This window comes from Leiobunum rupestre, chromosome 6, assembly GCF_980474605.1.
Source record: "Leiobunum rupestre chromosome 6, qqLeiRupe1.1.hap1, whole genome shotgun sequence".
NCBI classification, from domain to species: Eukaryota; Metazoa; Arthropoda; class Arachnida; order Opiliones; family Sclerosomatidae; genus Leiobunum; species Leiobunum rupestre.
Genome location: NC_143389.1, coordinates 33,282,551 through 33,303,946, shown reverse-complemented (window position 1 = coordinate 33,303,946; position 21,396 = coordinate 33,282,551). Strand labels below are relative to the sequence as shown.

Below are 21,396 nucleotides of genomic sequence, written 5' to 3'. Positions count from 1 at the left end.
ATTCCTCACTGCCAACTAAAACTGACTTGAATTTGAAATAAATTTCGATTAGGCTTAAAAAACTCGATTTTTGGTCTGATTTTGAAACCGAAACCGGTTTTGGAAAGAAAACGATTCCGCGTCGACTGGCGTTTGTTACGTGCACGAATTTCTCAAATTTATATTGGTTGAAAAGGCGATGTTTTAGTTTTTTAAGCCTGGGTCAAATAATTCTTCAAATTTTAAAAATTGAAAATAGTCAAAGGTTTCTCCGTTTCTCATACTTTCCAAAAAGGTATCATTCGACTTTCTACTATAAACGGTTTTAGAAAAATTTTAAAAATAAAGTGTCCTGAAACTTTTTTCAGAGACTGTACACTTCCTGCTTTCGAACTAAAAACTCTAAATAATGCATGGGAATGATTTTATAAATATAAGTCCTGATTCGCACCTGCGTTAAGCCTAAGACTTGTCAGACGCGGGGAAGCAATGTGATAAAAATCTTCGTCTCGATATATTTTTAGAAAACATTTTTTTTCGTCCTCTGAAAAGAAAATCGGTCCCTTAGCGAAGGAAAACCGTATAACTTAGAGTAAAGGAGTGTTGGGCATTTTTAGAAACTTCTTGCTCAACTCGCAACTGGCTCATGCTATTTCCGAAAAATGCAAGCTCGTTTTTCAGAGCTCATATCTTTTATTTATTAATGCTAGCTCAACTCATATCTCGCTCATCAGCTCATTTTTGCCTAGAATATGTCTAAAGCTGTCTGGCTTAGCTCATTTATTTTCTGATCAACATGGCTCTTCGGTCAGCTCAAATTGGTTTCAAATGGTGCTGCTGATCACACCGACTTTTTCCAGTGTGCACAGAAATAAACAAATTGTGCGAAATTTTACAGCTTATTTTATCATCCCTGCATGATTTTATACTAAAACTTTTACCAAGAGAAGGGATTATGTCTGAGCTCTGCACACTTTTAAACTTATCTCTTCTGTTCATACAAACAATATAATGTTTTGAATTCTAGTACATCTCTCTCATTAACAGCTTAGCTCCCTCTCCACTCGTTCGCTTAAATTTACCGCTCATTTTCACTCCAAACGCTCCGACAGGCTCCAAAATGAGCGCAGCCTGCCCATTACTGAAGTAAAGGTATACGTAACTGCTATAAATTTTCTTTTGGGAACCACCATCAAAAATAAGTCAAAGCGTCGCGCAATCGAAGCGCCACCTTCCGGCTAAAAACGGAAATTGATGAGGTACCTCTGGTCATCACCCTCCAAATTCTTCTTTCTTCCCCCTTTTTCGCTCCTCTCCCCCTCCCAAGTTTCCGAGGCTGCGGCTATAACAATATTAATAACAACTTTAAGTGTGTGCAGTTTCTTCTCGTTAAGCTCGGTTCGAACCTGAGATTATATCAAGCGGAAGGCTTAATTTTGGCACGCCAATTATTTTAAAGGAAAAAACTATTTTGGTTCCTATACGAAAGGTGTTAAAAATAGACGTAAAGAATTCTAATTGGTAAGTCGGTTCCCTTTCTTGAAAAATATATTGAAATAGAGATGAAAAACGTAAAATATAGGCGTAAATTTTCAAAATCAAAGCTAATAATATCGGAATCGAGACTAATATATGCAAATTAGACACGCGAAATCTAGATACTCGCCATAAATGTCAAAGTACTTCGCACTAAATAAAACCCAAAACTGGTGTTAATAAACCAATTTACAAGCCACAAACCGTCGCTTATATCCAAAATCAGCCTATGATATCCCACATCAACCTTTGATATCGGAATCAGTCTGTAATAGTCAAAAACAAAGGTTCATCGACAAAAGTCGTACACTCATCAAATCTTAACATATTTCTCCAAATATTCTCAATTTGGGTAATCGATTCGTCGCTGAACGGAAAAATGTGCAGTTGCTATCCCCTCGCGACGAATATAAAATAAAAGGGTGAAGTACGAACCAGCCCTTATCGTTAATTGGAGTCTCTAGGGGCCGATACTTTTAAGGTCGTTCAGAATTCTTTTTCGCGGTGGGAGCGCCACCTGTGATACCCCGAGGGAACCGTACCACGACTAAGTCTAAAGTCTATATAATTTTTATATTAATTAAGGTGTAATCATAAATTGAACCTCCTCGCGCAAACTTAGCGTTTCTCGAAAAGAATTTCCAAGAAGAATAATGAAGCAAAACTAATCGCTTAATGAAGCCTGCCGAAAATTGGCTCTCTCTTACCTCTCCCCATTTCACGCCTACTTATCGCAGCGCCCTTTTCGCTTCTGGCGGTGGCACCCGAACTAGACTTAATTGACCCGTGAACGAATTGGCTCATCAACACTCGCTTTCGGTGGCTGACCAAATTTTCGAATATTTATACTTTAAGAGCGTTCAGCGGTTTGAATTTGATCCAACTATTAAATAGTGCTTCCAAATTTCTCCTTTAAATACGATATGATGAATCCCAACCAAAGGGTTCTTTATGGAGAGTTTATTTCCGAAAGATTACACAAAGATTTTAAAATGGAACGTGGGAATTTAGAAAATTCGCCTTTCTAATTCGAAGGTATAATTAGGTTTAACATTCATTCTCTGTCTTCCTCAAATTAGAACAAAACTTTTCCCTTTTCTTCTTTAACGATCTGAGTGAGGATACGCTGAAATTTAAAAGAGAAAGGAACGGCACTTTCTCTCGAGTGCGCTTCTAAGCGCGTTTAGGAACTTCGCAGTGGTTCGAGTCGAAGCTGGAAGAGAGGGCTCCCTCTTGTTATGAGAAATGAATCCAATTTGTTCTCAGCTCGAGGCACTTTTCAACATTGATCAGATCCAGAATTCGCGGTCCTTTTTAAGCCTTTCTCTTTTCGGAAATATTTTGGCGGGAGTCTTTTCTATTCTCATCCCGCAAGATTATGTTTATTTTTTTGTTCGCGTCTCTTATTTTGCACGCGTTTCTTTAACAAGGAGCGTCCTCGAGTATTCGTTTATTAGGAAGACGCGTTGGAAGAAAAAATAATAAATTCGGTGCTTTAGTCACTCATTGCGCCAATTTCCGAATATAACGACGACCGTTGCGCATTTCGGTTTTAGTCAGTCTGTCTCGCCGACCTGAATCCCACATTCATCATTTGGGATCCAAATTCAACTTTGATCGAAAGATAGATTCAAAATGTGTTATATTCGATCTAATTACAATTTATGAAATTCATCTTTATTTCAATTTGATCAAAATTATTGAATACAAAGAGAATTGGAATCAAAATGGATTTCAGTTGGATTCAAATTTTGACACTATAGATCAAGTCGTTATTGTAAAGGTAGATCAGATATTTCGTTTATAGATTTACATAAAACACAGCTTAAAAACAAGTGTTAGAGGCGGTTTTTTTTAAAATAAATTTACGTTACTATCTTTTCGCCAAAATGATTATATTGTCGCCATCTAGTGTAACTAAAAGCATTAAAATCGAACCTCGAATGGCTTCGCTCTAAATTTTTGTTTCCCGGTAACCAATTAGTGAAAAGGTCTATTTGTCCTCTATTTCGCCTCCGATTCAAACTATCCACAAAATATGGTTCAATTAAAAGCTAATATTGGATCAAATTAACAATAATATCAGAATTCTACATAAAATTTAAATAACTTTTTAATTTAATTTGTATGAAAAACTACGTGGTTTTTCCCTCATAATTATTTTAATTCGTGACATTTATAAAAAAAAATTAAATTTAAATTTAAAAACTTAAATTCAGCTTATATTAAAGTAGCACGAACCTTTCCGTTACAAGTTTTCTCGATAAGAAAACGAGTGATACTAGATGGCGCTCCCGTTTGAAGGAGGAGCTTACATAGTACATCACGCAACCGGGCTGGAAGGTAAGCCCTCACGTTCTCAGTAACTTAAACGAAATCTTGTTATTATTCATGAGTGGTGCTTTACACTTATCTCAGTCCGCTAGCCATCGATTTCTGACGAAATAAAGAAAAACTATTGTGTTCTTTCGTACAAAGAAAAAAAAAGAGTATTTCGTCTTAAAAAGTTATAGCGCGCGCTGGCTCTTGGTCTCTTTTTATTAGATTTTTGATAAAGCCGATATTGAATAAAAAAAAATGTGTACGTCACTTTCCGACTCTGTCTGTTCGCTTTCTCTCTGCCAGGAATTTGGTTCTTTTTAACCGGGGATTTCCACCTCCCTTTTTAAAGGCTTCTGCCGTCAGGGGATTAGTTTTCATAAAGTGATTTTAACTTTTATCCCCGCTTTTTAGTCCGGCGTGTCATTGATGGCGCCACAATTATACTCTGATAAAGGGAGAAATTTCTTTTCGGTTGACATCATTACTAAAGGTTGATCGCCCCCCCCCCCCCATAACTGAAAACTCGCGGCCAGGGTATAGAGAGTAGATACAGGGCTTTTCGTTTCGCTCCAGCGCTGTCTGTTCAAGGTGTATTCAGCCATCTATCTAGTGGAGCAAAGGTTAATCTTAGAAACTTAATATTAAAGTAAAATGAATATCAAATTTAAATAAATGTTAAATTTGAATTATTATTAAATTTAAATAAATGTTAAATTTTATTTATTATTAAATTTAAATAAATGTTAAATTTTAATTATTATTAAATTTAAATAAATTTTAAATTTTAATTATTATTAAATTTAAATAAATTTTAAATTTTAATTATTATTAAATTTAAATAAATGTTAAATTTTAATTATTATTAAACTTAAATAAATGTTAAATTTTAATTATTATTAAATTTAAATAAATGTTAAATTTTAATTATTATTAAATTTAAATAAATGTTAAATTTTAATTATTATTAAATTTAAATAAATGTTAAATTTTAATTATTATTAAATTTAAATAAATGTTAAATTTTAATTATTATTAAATTTAAATAAATGTTAAATTTTAATTATTATTAAATTTAAATAAATGTTAAATTTTAATTATTATTAAATTAAAATTAAGAATTTAGTGATTATTCAATTAAAATTAAGAAATGATTATTCAATTAAAACTAAGAATTTAATTATTATTCAATTAAAATTAAGAATTTAATGATTGTTAATTTTAAATAAGAATTTAATGATTGTTAATTTTAAATAAGAATTTAATGATTGTTAATTTTAAATAAGAATTTAATGATTGTTAATTTTAAATAAGAATTTAATGATTGTTAATTTTAAATAAGAATTTAATGATTGTTAATTTTAAATAAGAATTTAATGATTGTTAATTTTAAATAAGAATTTAATGATTGTTAATTTTAAATAAGAATTTAATGATTGTTAATTTTAAATAAGAATTTAATGATTATTCAATTAAAATTAAGAATTTAATGATTATTCAATTAAAATAAGAATTAAATGATTATTCAATTAAAATAAAAAATTTAATGATTGTTAATTTTTAATTAAGAATTTAATGATTATTCAATTAAAATTAAGAATTTAATGATTGTTCAATTAAAATTAAGAATTTAATGATTATTCAATTAAAATTAAAAATTTAATGATTGTTAATTTTTAATTAAGAATTTAATGATTATTCAATTAAAATTAAGAATTTAATGATTATTCAATTAAAATTAAGAATTTAATGATTATTCAATTAAAATTAAGAATTTAATGATCATTGAATTAAAATTAAAAATTTAATTATTGTTAATTTTTAATTAAGAATTTAATGATTATTCAATTAAAATTAAGAATTTAATGATTATTCAATTAAAATTAAAAATTTAATGATTATTCAATTAAAATTAAGAATTTAATGATTATTCAATTAAAACTAAGATTTTAATTATTATTCAATTAAAACTAAGAATTTAATTATTATTCAATTAAAACTAAGAATTTAATGATTATTCATTTAAAATTGAGAATTTGATGATTATTCAATTAAAATTGAGAATTTAATGATTATTCAATTAAAATTGAGAATTTAATGATTATTCAATTAAAATGGAGAATTTAATGATTATTCAATTAAAATGGAGAATTTAATGATTATTCAATTAAAATTGAGAATTTAATGATTATTCAATTAAAATTGAGAATTTAATGATTATTCAATTAAAATTGAGAATTTAATGATTATTCAATTAAAATTGAGAATTTAATGATTATTCAATTAAAATTGAGAATTTAATGATTATTCAATTAAAATTGAGAATTTAATGATTATTCAATTAAAATTGAGAATTTTATGATTATTCAATTAAAATTGATAATTTAATTATTATTCAATTAAAATTGAGAATTTAATTATTATTCAATTAAAATTGAGAATTTAATTATTATTCAATTAAAATTGAGAATTTAATGATTTTTCAATTAAAATTAGGAATTTAATGATTATTCAATTAAAATTAAGAATTAAATGATTATTCAATTAAAATAAAAAATTTAATGATTGTTAATTTTTAATTAAGAATTTAATGATTATTCAATTAAAATTAAGAATTTAATGATTGTTCAATTAAAATTAAGAATTTAATGATTATTCAATTAAAATTAAAAATTTAATGATTGTTAATTTTTAATTAAGAATTTAATGATTGTTAATTTTTAATTAAGAATTTAATGATTATTCAATTAAAATTAAGAATTTAATGATTATTCAATTAAAATTAAGAATTTAATGATTATTCAATTAAAATTAAGAATTTAATGATCATTGAATTAAAATTAAAAATTTAATTATTGTTAATTTTTAATTAAGAATTTAATGATTATTCAATTAAAATTAAGAATTTAATGATTATTCAATTAAAATTAAAAATTTAATGATTATTCAATTAAAATTAAGAATTTAATGATTATTCAATTAAAACTAAGAATTTAATTATTATTCAATTAAAACTAAGAATTTAATTATTATTCAATTAAAACTAAGAATTTAATGATTATTCATTTAAAATTGAGAATTTGATGATTATTCAATTAAAATTGAGAATTTAATGATTATTCAATTAAAATTGAGAATTTAATGATTATTCAATTAAAATGGAGAATTTAATGATTATTCAATTAAAATTGAGAATTTAATTATTATTCAATTAAAATTGAGAATTTAATTATTATTCAATTAAAATTGAGAATTTAATGATTTTTCAATTAAAATTGAGAATTTAATTATTGTTAATTTTTAATTAAGTATTTAATGATTATTAAATTTTAATTAAGTATTTAATGATTATTAATTTTTAATTAATTATTTAATTTTTTTAAATTAACAATAAGTTAACATTTAATTATAATTAAACTAAATTACTATAAAAAATTAAATTAACATTAAACTAAATTAATATTAAAAATTAAATTAACATTAAACTAAATTAATATTAAGAATTAAATAAATATTAAACTAAATAAATATTAAGAATTAAATTAACATTTAACTAAATTAATATTAAGAATTAAACTAACATTAAACTAAATTAATATTAAGAATTAAATTAACATTAAACTAAATTAACATTTAACTACTTGAGCGTGCTCTCACTGTGGAAACTTGTCAGGAAAGTTGGCTGTCCGTCGCGAATTCGGGGAAAGGAAAAGGGGAGTTTCGGAAAGCGACTCGAGAGAAAAGATTGCTGTCCGTCGGAACCCGGGTTTTAATATTGCGCGCCTCTTAAAAATTAACAATAAGAGTGGATTATCTGCCAAAAAACAGAACTTTAAAGGCTTAAGATCCTTTACGGTATTACCACATAGGCCAAGTTTCAAATAAGATAAGCAATAGCTGTGTACAGATATTTTCGATTTTTATTTTGTTTTATCTTTACCGCTCAAGTCTTTGTTGAAAATGCCGTTTTCGGTTTTTGCGACGACCTAGTTAAACTAAATTACTTTGCCAAATGTTAATTTTCACGAATGAAGATGGCAACTTAAGCGCCGGACTATACTTTCCCTTTTGGTAAATTGTTTAACTCTCCTCGTTACCGTCTTCTTGGACCGTGCGCGCACCGTGATCGATTTCTCACTTTCACATTTTGCTAGGATAGTTCTTGACGGCGAAAAAAAGAAAAGTGTCCGGTAACTGTGCGGCTTTCCGGAGATTAGTCTTAATATTAATCGAATTCCTCTCTTTTGGTATAACGTTCAACTCGCGTCTTAAACGGAGCAAAATTGTTTTTGAGAAATTGGGGGTAAAAATTGTGGGAGTAATTTAATTGCACATTCTGCAAGTTTATAAAAGACCACAAAAGAGTTTGAATTTCACAATTTACTGGAAATAGGGCTGGAAAAATGACGTAATATATGCTACCACAAGCTATGGAAAGGAAGGAGCTACCAGAAATTCAAAATTATTTTTTAAAATGATTCTGCGGCTCTTTATGAAATAAACCATCCCTTATAATGTAGATTTTTAAAAATAAAATTTATTTTCTTCACGTCTAAAAGGTTCGAATCAATTGGCGCCATCTACTATGAATAAAAGCATTAAAATCGAACCTCTAAAGGATTTGAATTGCTCATTTAACCAAATCGGAAACTAAATAAAAAAGCAAACACTTTATATTACATGATAGATGGCGCTGTACTCCAACCATGAACGAAGATTCTAAGGGTACGCCATAGTAATAGAAATGAGACTAGAAGCACGATTAGATTGTGGTGAGATGTACGAGTTAGAAGGTTGCCATGAGAGTGGAATCGTCAGTATTCTTTGTGGAAGCACGCCATCTATTTTAATAAAATAAAAGTTTCATTTTATTTAATAGATGGCGCACTCCTGCGTGGATTAGTAGCGATTACACTCTCCTGGAAGCCTTCTAGCGTGTGGTAAGATCACTCTGACGGCTTTGACCCCGCCTACGAGATAAAAAAAATCCCCTTTTGCGCGTGCCCTTCTCACGTTGTTGTTTGTTAAGTTAACATAGTGACGTCAATAAAACCGTCAGCCACATCGAGACCAAAATCTGCCGCGATAAGCATTCCAAGTAGAGATGTGGATTCCTGCTATAACATCATTCGTTTCTTTGAATCAGGGTTAGTAAAAACCAGGAAAAACCGGATTAGACCGGTCCTAGAATGTATAAATCCGCGGGTTTTTAAACATCTGGGAAACTCATAGCAATCCTGCTTTAAATAACAGAAATGATCACCTACAAGGAGCATTTCCCTTTAAAAGTCGAAAAGAATGGAAAACTACGTAAGGAAAGGCAGATGGGCGTGGTTTTTATGCGAGCATTTCCCTTTTAAAGTCGAAAAGAATGGAAACCTACGTAAGGAAAGGCAGATGGTCGTGGTTTTTATGCGAGCATTTCCCTTTAAAAGTCGGAAAGGATGGAAAACTACACAATTAAAGGCAGATGGGCGTGGTTTTTATGCGAGCATTTCCCTTTAAAAGTCGGAAAGGATGGAAAACTACACAAGGAAAGGCAGATGGGCGTGGTTTTTATGCGAGCATTTCCCTTTAAAAGTCGGAAAGGATGGAAAACTACATAAGGAAAGGCAGATGGGCGCGGTTTTTATTTGGGGAATCACGGGGCGAACATGGTGATGGCCAGCATATTATCTGCTCACCCGAATGAATTATTAATCATGTATGGTTCGTGTAAGTAATTGAAGAGGAGAAAGGTGCGTGTGCATTCTTACCCGTTTTGGCTGCGTAGTCTCTGAGAACAGCTGGCGGAGGATGCTTGATGGCGTTCATTCTCCGATGCTGCATTCCCGGGCCCGCTCCGGGGCCCCCTGTTGGTCCGCCTAACCTGCTTACACCTCCTGGACCGGCTATTCCAGCTCCTCCTCGTATTCTCGGTTGTTCCACTGGCATCACCCTCCTACGTTGTTTAGGTAACTTTTCCCTTGCCTGGACAACCAATGAAAAGTATTACGTGATTGATCAATCGATGTCACTTTGAAATTAAGCCCATTTTCGATCAAGATTGAAACACTCCCATTTCTAACTGATTAAAAAATCCAATATCCGCTTCTAGTACTCTTACAGATAACGCGGCAGACAAAACACGTTGACCACACTTAATCGTATCTGATCGCGTAAAATCTTTTAGTCTTATCTGAATATGTTTCCTGTCTAGCTTTTTAATTTAAAAATCTGATAATAAAACAGCTAATTGTTACAGATTGTATTATTAGTAAGTAATAAAAAAGGTAGAGGTTTTCTATTTTAGGCTAAAGTGACCTTTTTTAAAATACATTATCTTGAAGTAAAGTTTTTGAACTGATACCTCGGATAAAAATATAATGATAATTATGATAATGAAAACCGAAGAAAATCGGTTTTGTTTTTTATTCAGCTTACGTTGAACGATTATCTGCAGATTTTATGCTTAAAAATCGGCTGAGTGCTTTCAGAGAAAATAAAAGTGGAATTGGTTGAAGGCAATAGTAGAATCCCTTGACCCCCCTCATTCTATTTAGTGTACCCGAAAGTGTTATTTGGTTTAGTACACGCCACTAAAGGTACTTTTTCTAAATTTCAGTGTAATTATAGTTATCCTTAACTAGCTATTGAAATTGTAATAAATTAATAGTCAATAGATTAAAATGTAAAACACTTTTTGAGACGGTAAAATGATCGTTTATAAACATTATACGTACAAACTAAGTAGATAAATCTCACCATTTAGGTCGTCCGCTTAAGATTACATTATCAGAAAAATTGGTATAATCAAATAATCAAATTGTCTAGGCGGTGGTTTCTTCTAACTAGGCTTAACCATGGGTGCCCACAAGGCTTTGAGCTATGAATTCACTTCTAAAGGTATGAAATTGCCCCACCTAAGAAATACGTCTTTTTCAATGGTACCCGGAACAAATGCATACAATCTGTTAATCGAATTCGAAAGAAAATACAAATTTAGTTATGTTTAACTTAACTTAGTGAGAAAACGTTAAGTGGATATATTTTGCCAATTATATCACGTAAAAGTAGTTAATTTAAATAATAATTTTTGCTTAGTTCTTTGTCTAGTAGTATCTGTACGAAGGTTATCCCGTTGCAGGGAAAGTAGTCAAGTTCGAAAACGTGACAGAATTAAGATTCCAGATATTAATGGACGATTCTTTTAATGGAATAGTTTTATCAAGAATGTATTTACTTATATTGACGGAGCATGACTAAGTTGAGACGATCATGGTCGAATTGTCCCCCGGCACAGTAGGGCAGACATGGGCAAAATCACTAGTGATTTTTAGAGATTCACTCTCACTCAAGAGTGAGAATGGAACTAAATAAATATCTTCACTCTTTGCCACTGTCACTTTTCGTCACTCACCGAGTACACTCTTCCCCAAAGAGTGATATTAGTCAATTTCACTAATTTCGCTCTCATTCTTGGCGGGAAACTTGATATTTAAGTCGGGGAATTTGAATCCGTTCCAAAAAGTGTATTTTAGCCTCCTTTGCCGTTAATAGAGGACACCACGCACTCCAATAAAGCAGGAATCCATACCTCTACTCGGAATGCTTATCGCGGCAGATTTTCGTCTCGATGTGACTGACGGTTTTTTTGACGTGACTATGTTAACTTAACAAACAACAACGTGAGAGGGGAGCGCGCGCAAAGGGGATTTTTTCTCTCGTAGGCGGGGCCAAAGCCGTCAGGGTGGTCTTACCATACGCGATACTCCAGGATAAGCATTCCAAGTAGAGGTATGGATTCCTATGTAAAGTCATTAAAATAAATTCAAATTCAAATTTCCCGCCTTCTTTTAATAGTCTTGAAAATTGATAAGAGTAAAATATGCGGACATCTTAAAGAGCTTCACTCTTTTCACGCGAGCTCACTCGGCGAGTGACGAAACAGTGAAAACCCCACTCTTACGATAGGAGGTTTTTATTAGGGTGTGGAGTGAGAAAAGTATGAGAGAATATAACTCACACAAATTCATTCAGAGTTTTGCCCATCTCTGCGCAGGAAAAATTGACATCACCAGCGTGTGCTTCAGTCGCGGTTTAAGACATCAGTTTTAGGAGACCTGGGGTTTTTGGTCTTAGGGGTAAGCAGCTTACTTAGCATGAGGTGAACTGGGATTCAATTCTAAAATTAATCTAAAAATAGTCTTCGACTCTCTATAAATAAATACATTCTTGGTTTGATGAAGAATTCCAATCGTATTTAATCGTGATCGAAAATGAGTGTGTAGAGAGCGAACCTGCGTGTGCGAATAGAAGAGTGTAAAGTTGGACACTATGACGGGAACTGGTAAGGCGATAGTTAAGACACCGGCGAGAGCGCACAAGGCACCCACTAACATTCCCGCGTAGGTTCTAGGCACCATGTCCCCGTAACCCACTGTGGTCATGGTGACGATAGCCCACCATAGACCCTCCGGGATGCTCGTGAAGTCGTTCCTGGGATTGGCCTGTCAAAGATATTCGGAAGACAGATGTTACGATTCAATTCGGACGTGTTCAACACCAGGCGTACGAACTAGAACAAAACTGTCTCTAAATTGCTCATGTTGACACGCACTGTGCTTGCCCTTTTTATTTTTACTATGTCACAGTGGCGGATAACTCTTTTTTGAAGCCCTAGGCGCAATTTTGATATAAGACGCTTTAAATAATTTTTTTTTAATTTTTTTTAATACCTTGCTTTTAATTTTTGAGGCCCTTCGAGACGATGAGGACCTAGACGCGCACCAAGTGCACCATTTGGGTAATCCACCACTGCTATGCCAATAATTAATTCAGGTTCATAAGAAAATTAGCCTCTGGTATCACCTTGGCATAATTATTTGTAGCGAAACTTAGTCTGTCTTTGTATCGTTAAACTCAAACATAGAGTATAAAGGTAAATTTAAAGCGGATTAACTTTTACCGCAAAATATGCCAGAATAGTCTTAGAATTTCTGCAGTATCTGAATGAATTATTGTCCTTGCAAATGTGTAGTTTTGTATATCAAGTGCGAAAGAATTGTTTTATACGCATATTTTCGAAAAGAGTCGCATTGGTAGAAGTATCTAATATACCTCTTGCGAGAGAAATATTAATCTCGGATGTAAAAATGTAAAATGCACCCTCACAGGCTCTCTTTGTTAACGTTAAACCACGGATGTCAACCCAGCATTATGGTTGAACATTTATTACTGCTAGTACTTCGACTAACAATGTAAAATGGTGAAATTAAACTGCGTAGAGATATTTATTTATTTATATACCTTAGGAAATCATTAAAACAACGATTTTCTCTCGCACTAATTTTTCTTCAGATTCCTCTTTCGAGAAATCAGTGGCAACCTGCTATGGTATACGTTTCAAGCTAATAACTTTAGCGGTAAAGCGAGATCGATTCTTCTCTGTAAGAGATATAGCGTATATAGTTGCGGTGATGGTTACCTGTAACCTCTCAGCGTAGTAGACGAGGCTAGCGAAAATAACGATACCGAGGACGAGGAAGAAAACTAGCAAGAAAAGTTCTTTGGCGCTGGCCTTGAAGGTGTAAACTAAAATTTTGAGACCCCTGGAGTGCCTGGTGAGCTTGAAGAGTCGAAGAATTCGAATGATGCTGAAGAAGTCGAGTATGTCGGCGTTCTCCAGGTCGGAAGCCAGCCTTTGGAGCAGCATGTCCGAGTAGAAGGACATGGTTGCGATGAAGTCGATGACGTTGATGGGGTCCCGGACAAAGTCCAACTTGGAAGGCGCGGCGATGAACCGAATCGTGATCTCGAAGGAGAACCACGCGTTGCAGACGCTCTCGATGTAGTAGAAGGCGTCGTGCGCTTCCGTCTTCGTCTTGTCCAGTGTCCAGAACGTCACGTTGTCCGGGTTGACAATCGTCTTGTTCACGATTTGCGGCACGCGCATGTTCGGGTGCGTCTTCAAGCAGAAAGACACGATGGACACGCAAATGAAGAACACGGACACTACCGCCACCAGCTGCGAGACGGCCACCACAAAGCAAAAGCAACGAGAGAAAAAGACAAAGAGTTTTTTAAAATATTTTCTATCATTAAGCATTGCGTAAAATAATGTGTTTTAATAGGCGCTTAAATAACAATAATTCCGCAAATCGCTACGACGTGCAAGCTACGTTTCTACGGTTGGGCTTCAGCCGATGCCAGAAATAAGGGCTGGTTTTCAAACTTCAGGGTGAGCTTCGACGCAAAAATTGTGTTATGCCTTATGGTAGGTTTTCACTAAGGGTAAAACGGCGTGATGGAGAGAGTAGACTCAGGGCTGGTTTTCAAACTTCAGGGCAAATATGCATTGACGGTGAGCTTCGACGCAAAAAATGTGTTAGGCCATATGGATTGTTTTCACTATAAGGTTAAAACGCCGTGATGGTGATAGTAGACGCAAAAAAAGTGTTAGGCCTAACGAATATTTTTCGCTTCAACGCTCGCCGTTTTTGCTTTTTTGAAAAATGAAACTCAGCCTTGACGATAGAATTGCGTCTATAAAGTGAATGTCAAACCTAGTTGACTTAATTTTGAATTATATTTGGCTTATTTGGTTAGCCAGGATAATCTGGAAACCGACCAACCCGAAATATTTGGTCCAGTGATCCCGCTTTGGGCGAGAAAGATTTTTATTCGCGTCACTACTGTACGCGTTGCTTAATATATAATAAGTAGTGTATAAAATAGTGCCGGAAAGTTGCTTCAGATGGCTTTTCGTCCAACGAAATCGTTTATTGATGGACCCCGTGAAATTAAGTCTTTTCCCGAATACTCCCAATTCTTCGGAAATCCGATATGGCGTCCAACATTAATAAAACTAGAGGTTAAAAGTTTCCATAAATGGGGCATATCCTTAATCAAAACCCACCCTCACCAACGATTTCGTATCAGCGCTAACTCTATTATATATTCTGCGCAAGATAAAAATGTAATCAGCGGTGGCTTCAAATTTTTTGTATAACGTTGCATATCATCTTTGCAACTTCCGACAAAGTCGTTAGAGATTGCCTTCCAATCCAAAGTCTGATCCGAGTGTGAGGGTGCTGGGTCAAAAAATCTTTCCCTTGTCACGAATACGATAGTCTTGATGACCTTTAAAGAAGGAAATCAACCTCAAAGTGATTAGCTATTTATAAGGACCGCAGACCTCAATCTTTTTTGCCCCCTTCTACCTAGGATTATCATTCAGTTCGCGCGTTCTTCTGGGAAACTCGCGATGAACCGCTTGCCAGTTGGCCATTGTCCAACCCATCTTTGGTCTCGCTTATTTCTTCTTCCTCCATCCCAGATATTCTTTTTATTAGTGTAATCGCGCTACTTTCCTAGAATAAGTCGAAGCTCGGACTGCTGGCCAATCGCAATCTATTTCCGGTTTTCTTTCGGGATGCTCGTTTCCGTTTCCGGTTATTTCAGTCTTACGGGTTATCTGCCGTTAGGGTGTTTGGTTTGTTGTTGTTTTTATCAGTCTGGGACTTAAGTTGCGTGTAATGTAAGTCACACCGCTGTCTTGGAATATAATCGTTTTTTTTTGTATCTGTCTCGACTCTTCTAATGCCTTTTTCGTTTCGTATGCACCCGACAAAACATTACGTTCTCGCGAATTTATACCTAAACCAAAATCTAGTTATTAGTCTCAGTCACATTCAAGTCAATCACCGCTTTTATTTTGTTTTGGTCCAAACAAAAAACTTCGACTGTCAAAGGATGGTTAAAATGTCCATTTAGGTATATTATCAGGACGGGTTCTGGTATTAAGACCTATTTCGAGTTGCGTTATTTTCAGTGACTTTAAACCCGAGCCGACTGCTACTATCTTTGGAAATGGCGGAATGATGGCCTCTAAGAGCAAATTACCATCTTTATTGTAAATGCAAATGATTATCGATAGCCCTATAGACTTCTACATATTTTTCATGCAAATGCAAACGCAAGTCGCGACGGTGGCTATACTGCTTCTTTCATTCAAATTGAAATGGCCATCGATGTCAGTATAAGCTGATTTCCTGCAAATTCGAATTCTATTGAATGGACTTAAGCTTCTTTTCGAGCACATGAAAATGTTCAGACCAGTGGCGTAGACAAGGGGGGGTTTCCGGGTCCAGACCCTCCCTTGGGCCTACCTTTGACTGTACTAAATTTCCACCCCCTTCTCGACCCCTCTTAACATTCACGTACTTCGACCCCCCCTTGACGAATATCTGGCTACGCCACTGATTCAGACAACTGAAAATCATCGTAGATCGTAAGCTTCTTAAAGCAAAAATGGAAAAATTCGTATAAAAAAATATAAAGTTATTTTATAATCAATTCGCTTACATTGTTAGTATACTCAAAGATAATATAAACATCGTAACCTAGATTCGATATCACTGCCTCGCGCGTTGTCAGTAGCGCTTAACCACTTCCTGCCGGAACTCCGAAAACATTAACTCCATTGGTACCATGACAACCAACTATAGATAAGACCACGGCCAACTTTGATGACGCGTTGTTCGCGCAACAGCGCTTCATCAAAGTTGGCCGTGATAGGAGAATACAGCGACGGATGAACGCCAATTTTTCGGAGGTCACGTGCCGGAAGTGGGTAAGCGCTTTGTTTCCAAATCGTCAATTAGAAAGCTCTCAGAATTCGAATCTAGGGTACGGAGTTCTACATTACCTTTGGTGTATTCTACAGCTATAGTTCGTTAGTCGCAAGTCCTACTTTAAGTCAATAGTACCTATTTTTTTAAAGAAATTCGAAATAACCACCATTTTTTGTCCTCTTCGGTTATAATTGTCAATAGGAAGTATGTATGAGGGTTTTGAAAATTTGATTGAATAAACCGACTATCGTTTGCAAATTCTGTTGGATCATATCTTTTAATTGAAAGATGGCATTTTTACTAATCGAACCCTATAAATCGTTACTTGAGAACAAAAGTCGAGCGAGTCGATACAACTAGTTTTAAATTTAGAGTAATTTCAATAATATTCTATTGAATGTACACAGAATCGTTTGAAAAATTCGGGCCGAATTTTAGGTAACTCTTCCCATTACAATACGTGACTCAGGAATACGTTTTTGTTTCTCAAAAGATTCTAAACACATGGTTATGTAGTCCCACCCTTAAAACTCTGTGGCCCTTTAATGGAAACATTCTAAAAAAGAAATAAATAAAATTTAAATTAAGTTATTAGTCAGCCTAACGTAAAAACTAGTGAAAATTCGCGTTTCAAATTTCCTTCAATAGTCACGTATCTCGACTTGCTCGAGTTTTGCTCTTAGGATTTAATACACACTTAACGCAAACACGAGAATATTCCCATCTTTAGGATTACCTCGCCCTCAAATAAAGGATATTTTTAGGCGATATTGCGAAATTTAACTCAGTTTTTCTTCCATCTATATATCTATAAGGAAAGGGCATTAAGAGTTTTGGGAAAAGTTGCTGCAGTTCCATTAGTAAATCCTAAGTTGGCTCTGGTCTAAATGTAGGTCCTGGTAACCCCACCTCCTCCAACCCATTACGATAACACCTATAGAGATTCATTGTATATTGGGCGAACAGTTTCCCAAGCCGAAGCAATCTCAATCTTCCGTTCCATCCGAAACATCTCGCGCCGCTTTGGTGGTTCCGTGTACTTGTACATCTTTTATTAGAAAGCACGCCGCTTCTGCCAGAACCGGAATTAGCGGTCCAAATTGACGTCCGAGGCAATCGCGGAACGCTCGCCTTTCGTACGTCGATGAAGACCCGAATAAGGCGTGTCCGATACGTCACCAAGTTACGCTCGTGGAGTGTCCGCGTGTGTTGAAGACTGGGCAATAGAGCGCGCGGTGGGCCCTGGTATAAGGATTATCTCTTTGGGGTCACATCGATTAGAGGGAAAGAACTATCGGAATTCTTGAGCAAACCGCGGGAAGGCATCGGACAAAAAGACAAACTTTTTTTCTTCTTCATTTATACCGATTCCATTCTTTATCTTTAGGATAGATAAACGTACGAAGAAAAGGGGGAAGCGTAGAAATATCCCGTTAGATGGCGCGTTTTGTGTTTTTGATTGATGACTTTCGGGGGCTGAGCAGGGGCGAGCGCCAACTGTTCTCTCGGGGTCTTTTCTTATCGTTTATTTCGCCCGGCTCTTTTGAAATCTCGATTCTTCCAAAGTTTGGATCTCTTTTTTCTTTCTCGAAGGGAGCCGACGTAACAAGCTTTCTCCGGGATTTTTCCCTCGGGTTAAACGTTTGACAAAAAAATTCTGTCTATTTTATGCCTGTATTAAATCATCCATCCACGATGCGAGATTTATTAATACGTAGGCGAGTGAAAACACTAACTTTTCATAGAACTGTTTTCCTCGCGCGTGTTGGAGGTAATAATTTAGACAAATAAAATATTGGACCCATATCTAGATTGCGCGCTTAGATCTTTAAGAGCAGAGCCGCTTGTTGGGCCACGGTGTTCAATATCTTAAAAATTTCCACTCAAATATGAAACATATGCTCGATATTAGCGAACGACATTACAGGCCTGTAGCAACGGGGGGGGGGGGGGGGGGGGAGCATTCGGGGTCGATGCCCCGCAAAAAAACTTTTCCCCCTCAAATGGAATTTTTATTTGCCCCCACCTGCCCCCTCAATATACTATTGAGAATATTCTCTGCCCCTTCATCTTTATATAGGAGGGGTTATACAATCACCGTGTCTGTCTGGGTATCTGTCTGGGTGCTGCGAACGCGTTACCGGGGCAAAGTCCAAAACGGTTTACCGGGGCAAAGTCGAAAAACCGTGTTTGCAGTTTAAAGGGTGGCAAGATCACCGTGTGACGGCGAGCGTTAACGGATGAATTTTCGTTTGGGTTGGGTGCGGTTGTTTTTTTTTCGTTAACGCTCACCGTCGCGACGGTTTCAACTCAGTTTCATTGGAAAGTTTATTATTGTAATGTTTATGTGTAGTGTGGGAATGTTGAGTTCGTGTTATGGCGGTTGTGGGTGATGAGTTGGTTTGTATGTATGGATGTTTTCTCTCCAACTTCTTCTTATTGACTTTTGGGACGGAACGAGTGCTGAGGGTTACGGTAAACGTCTCAATGTCCAAATGGCAGGGCTTCCACCAATTGTTCACGGTATTCGTCTTAGTATCAAATTGCGATTGCATCGAGCGGGAATTGAACCCGAGTCCTTCTGTATGACAGGCAGACGTTCTACCACAGAACCACCGATATATGTTACGCTTCATTGAAAATTATAAACTCAGCTTAGCGGAAGAGTATACTAACACTTTTTAAAGTCGACATTTTTTACGTATGAAATTTTAAAGGTCAAATATTGTTTTAGCGCAGTCAGCAGAGATAAGATGGTTAAAGGGTAGAACCCGTGGGTGGTCCACTTAGTTAGTTTTTTGTAATTTATTTACGGGTTTTATTATCGACTTAGATATAGTTGTATTAATGTGGTGTCGTTGGTTTAACGTTTATTGATATACGAGCTGTCGTTTAGTCAAGTGGCTTTCTGTGCTTTGTTAATGGTAAGGTTTTTGCTTCTTGTTTTGTTTTGCTTACTTTACTCGTAACTTTTTAAATTATTTTACGTGTTTTCTTATCGGCGTTAAATGTGTGATACATTTTCATTAATGTGGTTACGTTGGTTTAATATTTTGAGATATGAGCTGTTGTTAGCCTTCACTATTCAGTTAAGGTTTTTTTGGGTGCGTTATAAGCCGGGAATTGTTAACGGTAAGGTGTTTTTGGTTTTTTCTATTACAATCTCCATTACCGTGGGTATATGGATTGACATTTTCTGGATTTCTAAGAATTTGAATTACCTTGTTGTTTGATTGGGTTATTATTATAAATTTTTATTGCATATTTCTGTAAATACAATGTTTATTACTGTGGGTATTTAGATTGACTTTTTCTTGATTCCTAAGTATTCTATTGGTTATTTTTCTTGTTTGTTGATAATGTGGGGGATAATTCATGTCTACGATTTTTTATTTGCATTGATTTTTATCGGCTTCGTTGGGTTGTCGTCATGAGCCCACGCAGTTTTTATTAGTGCTTTCACTTATAGTTTTGGTTTTCGATTTAACTTATACCATGGGTTGGTTTTTCTCTGTGAAATAGTTTCTTGCACGCATATTTTACGTTTCATGAGCGTTCTAATAATTTTAAATTTGTATTTTCTATTTCTCATTTTGTTGCTTTGGTAATTTAATAACGTTTTGGGTCTAAAGTTGGTTTTTTGTTCTGTTGATATTGGAAATTTGTTTAATACAATAACATTTGTAATATTAATAATTAAAATTAAAAATAATCTGCTGGTTGGGATAGCACCGGGATAACTTTTAGGGGGCCGCTTTTGATGGCGGAATATCATTGAGTACCGTGTTCAGTAGTTAATACACCCTAGGGCAAATTCTTCCGAGGAGAGGTATATTTTGGCAAGCTTGCCAACTTGTTTAAACTTATATTCGTTGAAATTTTCCTTTTGGTCCACTTGTCTTTGTCTAAGGTTTAGATCATTATTTTTAGCTAACTATTTCTTAATAAAATACAAGTTGTAGCATGGTCTGCTTCAGAAAGCAAGGTTTTATTTGATGTAGAACACCAAAAACATTTCACGGCGCCACTCATGTTAATTTTAGAAATTAGGTAAACGAAAAAAAATGTGCCCCCTCACAAAAAGCTACTGCCCCCTTAACGAAATTTTTCTGTTTTGGTCCTGCGACATTAGGTCTAATATTAGGAAGATTTCTACTACGCCTATGCCCCACAAACGCATGCTAAATATGGCGCCACACAACGTTTAAACATGCCACCGAACATGCGTTGTGTGGCCCCATCTTAAGGCGGAAGACTACAGTAGCCATTGTCTACTTTCGCGCTATTTCAAGCTGAACTCTTTTAATTTTGTATTTTCACTTATAAAATTAATATTCAAGTGTAGAACAGCCTATTGTTTAGTGCTTAAAATAATTTTGACAATTTTAAATTTAAAAGTAATTAAGTTATTACGTTTTAAATCGGACCCCCGGAGCTAAACAAGTTGAGCAAGCGCCCAAACTACCCTTTAGTTAGGACCTTATATCTCGTTAACTATTGATATTAGAATTATCAAAATTATTTAAAGCACTAGAGGAAGGTTCAGCCTAATAAGAAAAATATAATTCAATTATGTAATTGTTAAAACAGAAACGTTCAGCTTGAACGAAAAAGAGGCTTTTACTGTATTCTTCCCCCTTAAGCATTATCGGAGTTAATATCTTCCACAGGGTTGAAAATAAAATAAATATACTTTCCAAATGCATTTGGGAATATTTGAAGGTAATGTAATACCTTCTTTTTAAAAATATAACTCAGAACGCGTAATGAAGATCATCTTACGTTTCTATTCACGTACTTTGTATTTGAGTGGAAAGTTTTCACAATTCTCTATGTAGGAGCGCTGGTGGGCGATGCAATTTGAAGAATGGAGTTTTTTGCACAGAATTCATATCCATTAGATTATTTGTGTAAGGTCGATTTTTTAGGACGCTGTACTAATTATGGT

General features: G+C 34.7%; 1 protein-coding gene across 1 annotated transcript in view; it reads right to left on the bottom strand.

Annotated features, from left to right (window-relative positions):
• Window positions 1–9,475: 9,475 nt before the first annotated feature.
• LOC149940641 (potassium voltage-gated channel protein Shaw-like) overlaps window positions 9,476–21,396 on the bottom strand; it is a 116,969-nt gene continuing 105,048 nt past the window's right edge. Inside the window, exons 2-5 of the mRNA XM_090179342.1 lie at window positions 13,301–13,840; window positions 12,114–12,323; window positions 9,591–9,804; window positions 9,476–9,510 (exon numbers count right to left, since the gene is read on the bottom strand). Coding sequence (XP_090035468.1) covers window positions 9,476–9,510; window positions 9,591–9,804; window positions 12,114–12,323; window positions 13,301–13,840 — 999 coding nt within the window. The remainder of the gene's footprint in view (window positions 9,511–9,590; window positions 9,805–12,113; window positions 12,324–13,300; window positions 13,841–21,396) is intronic.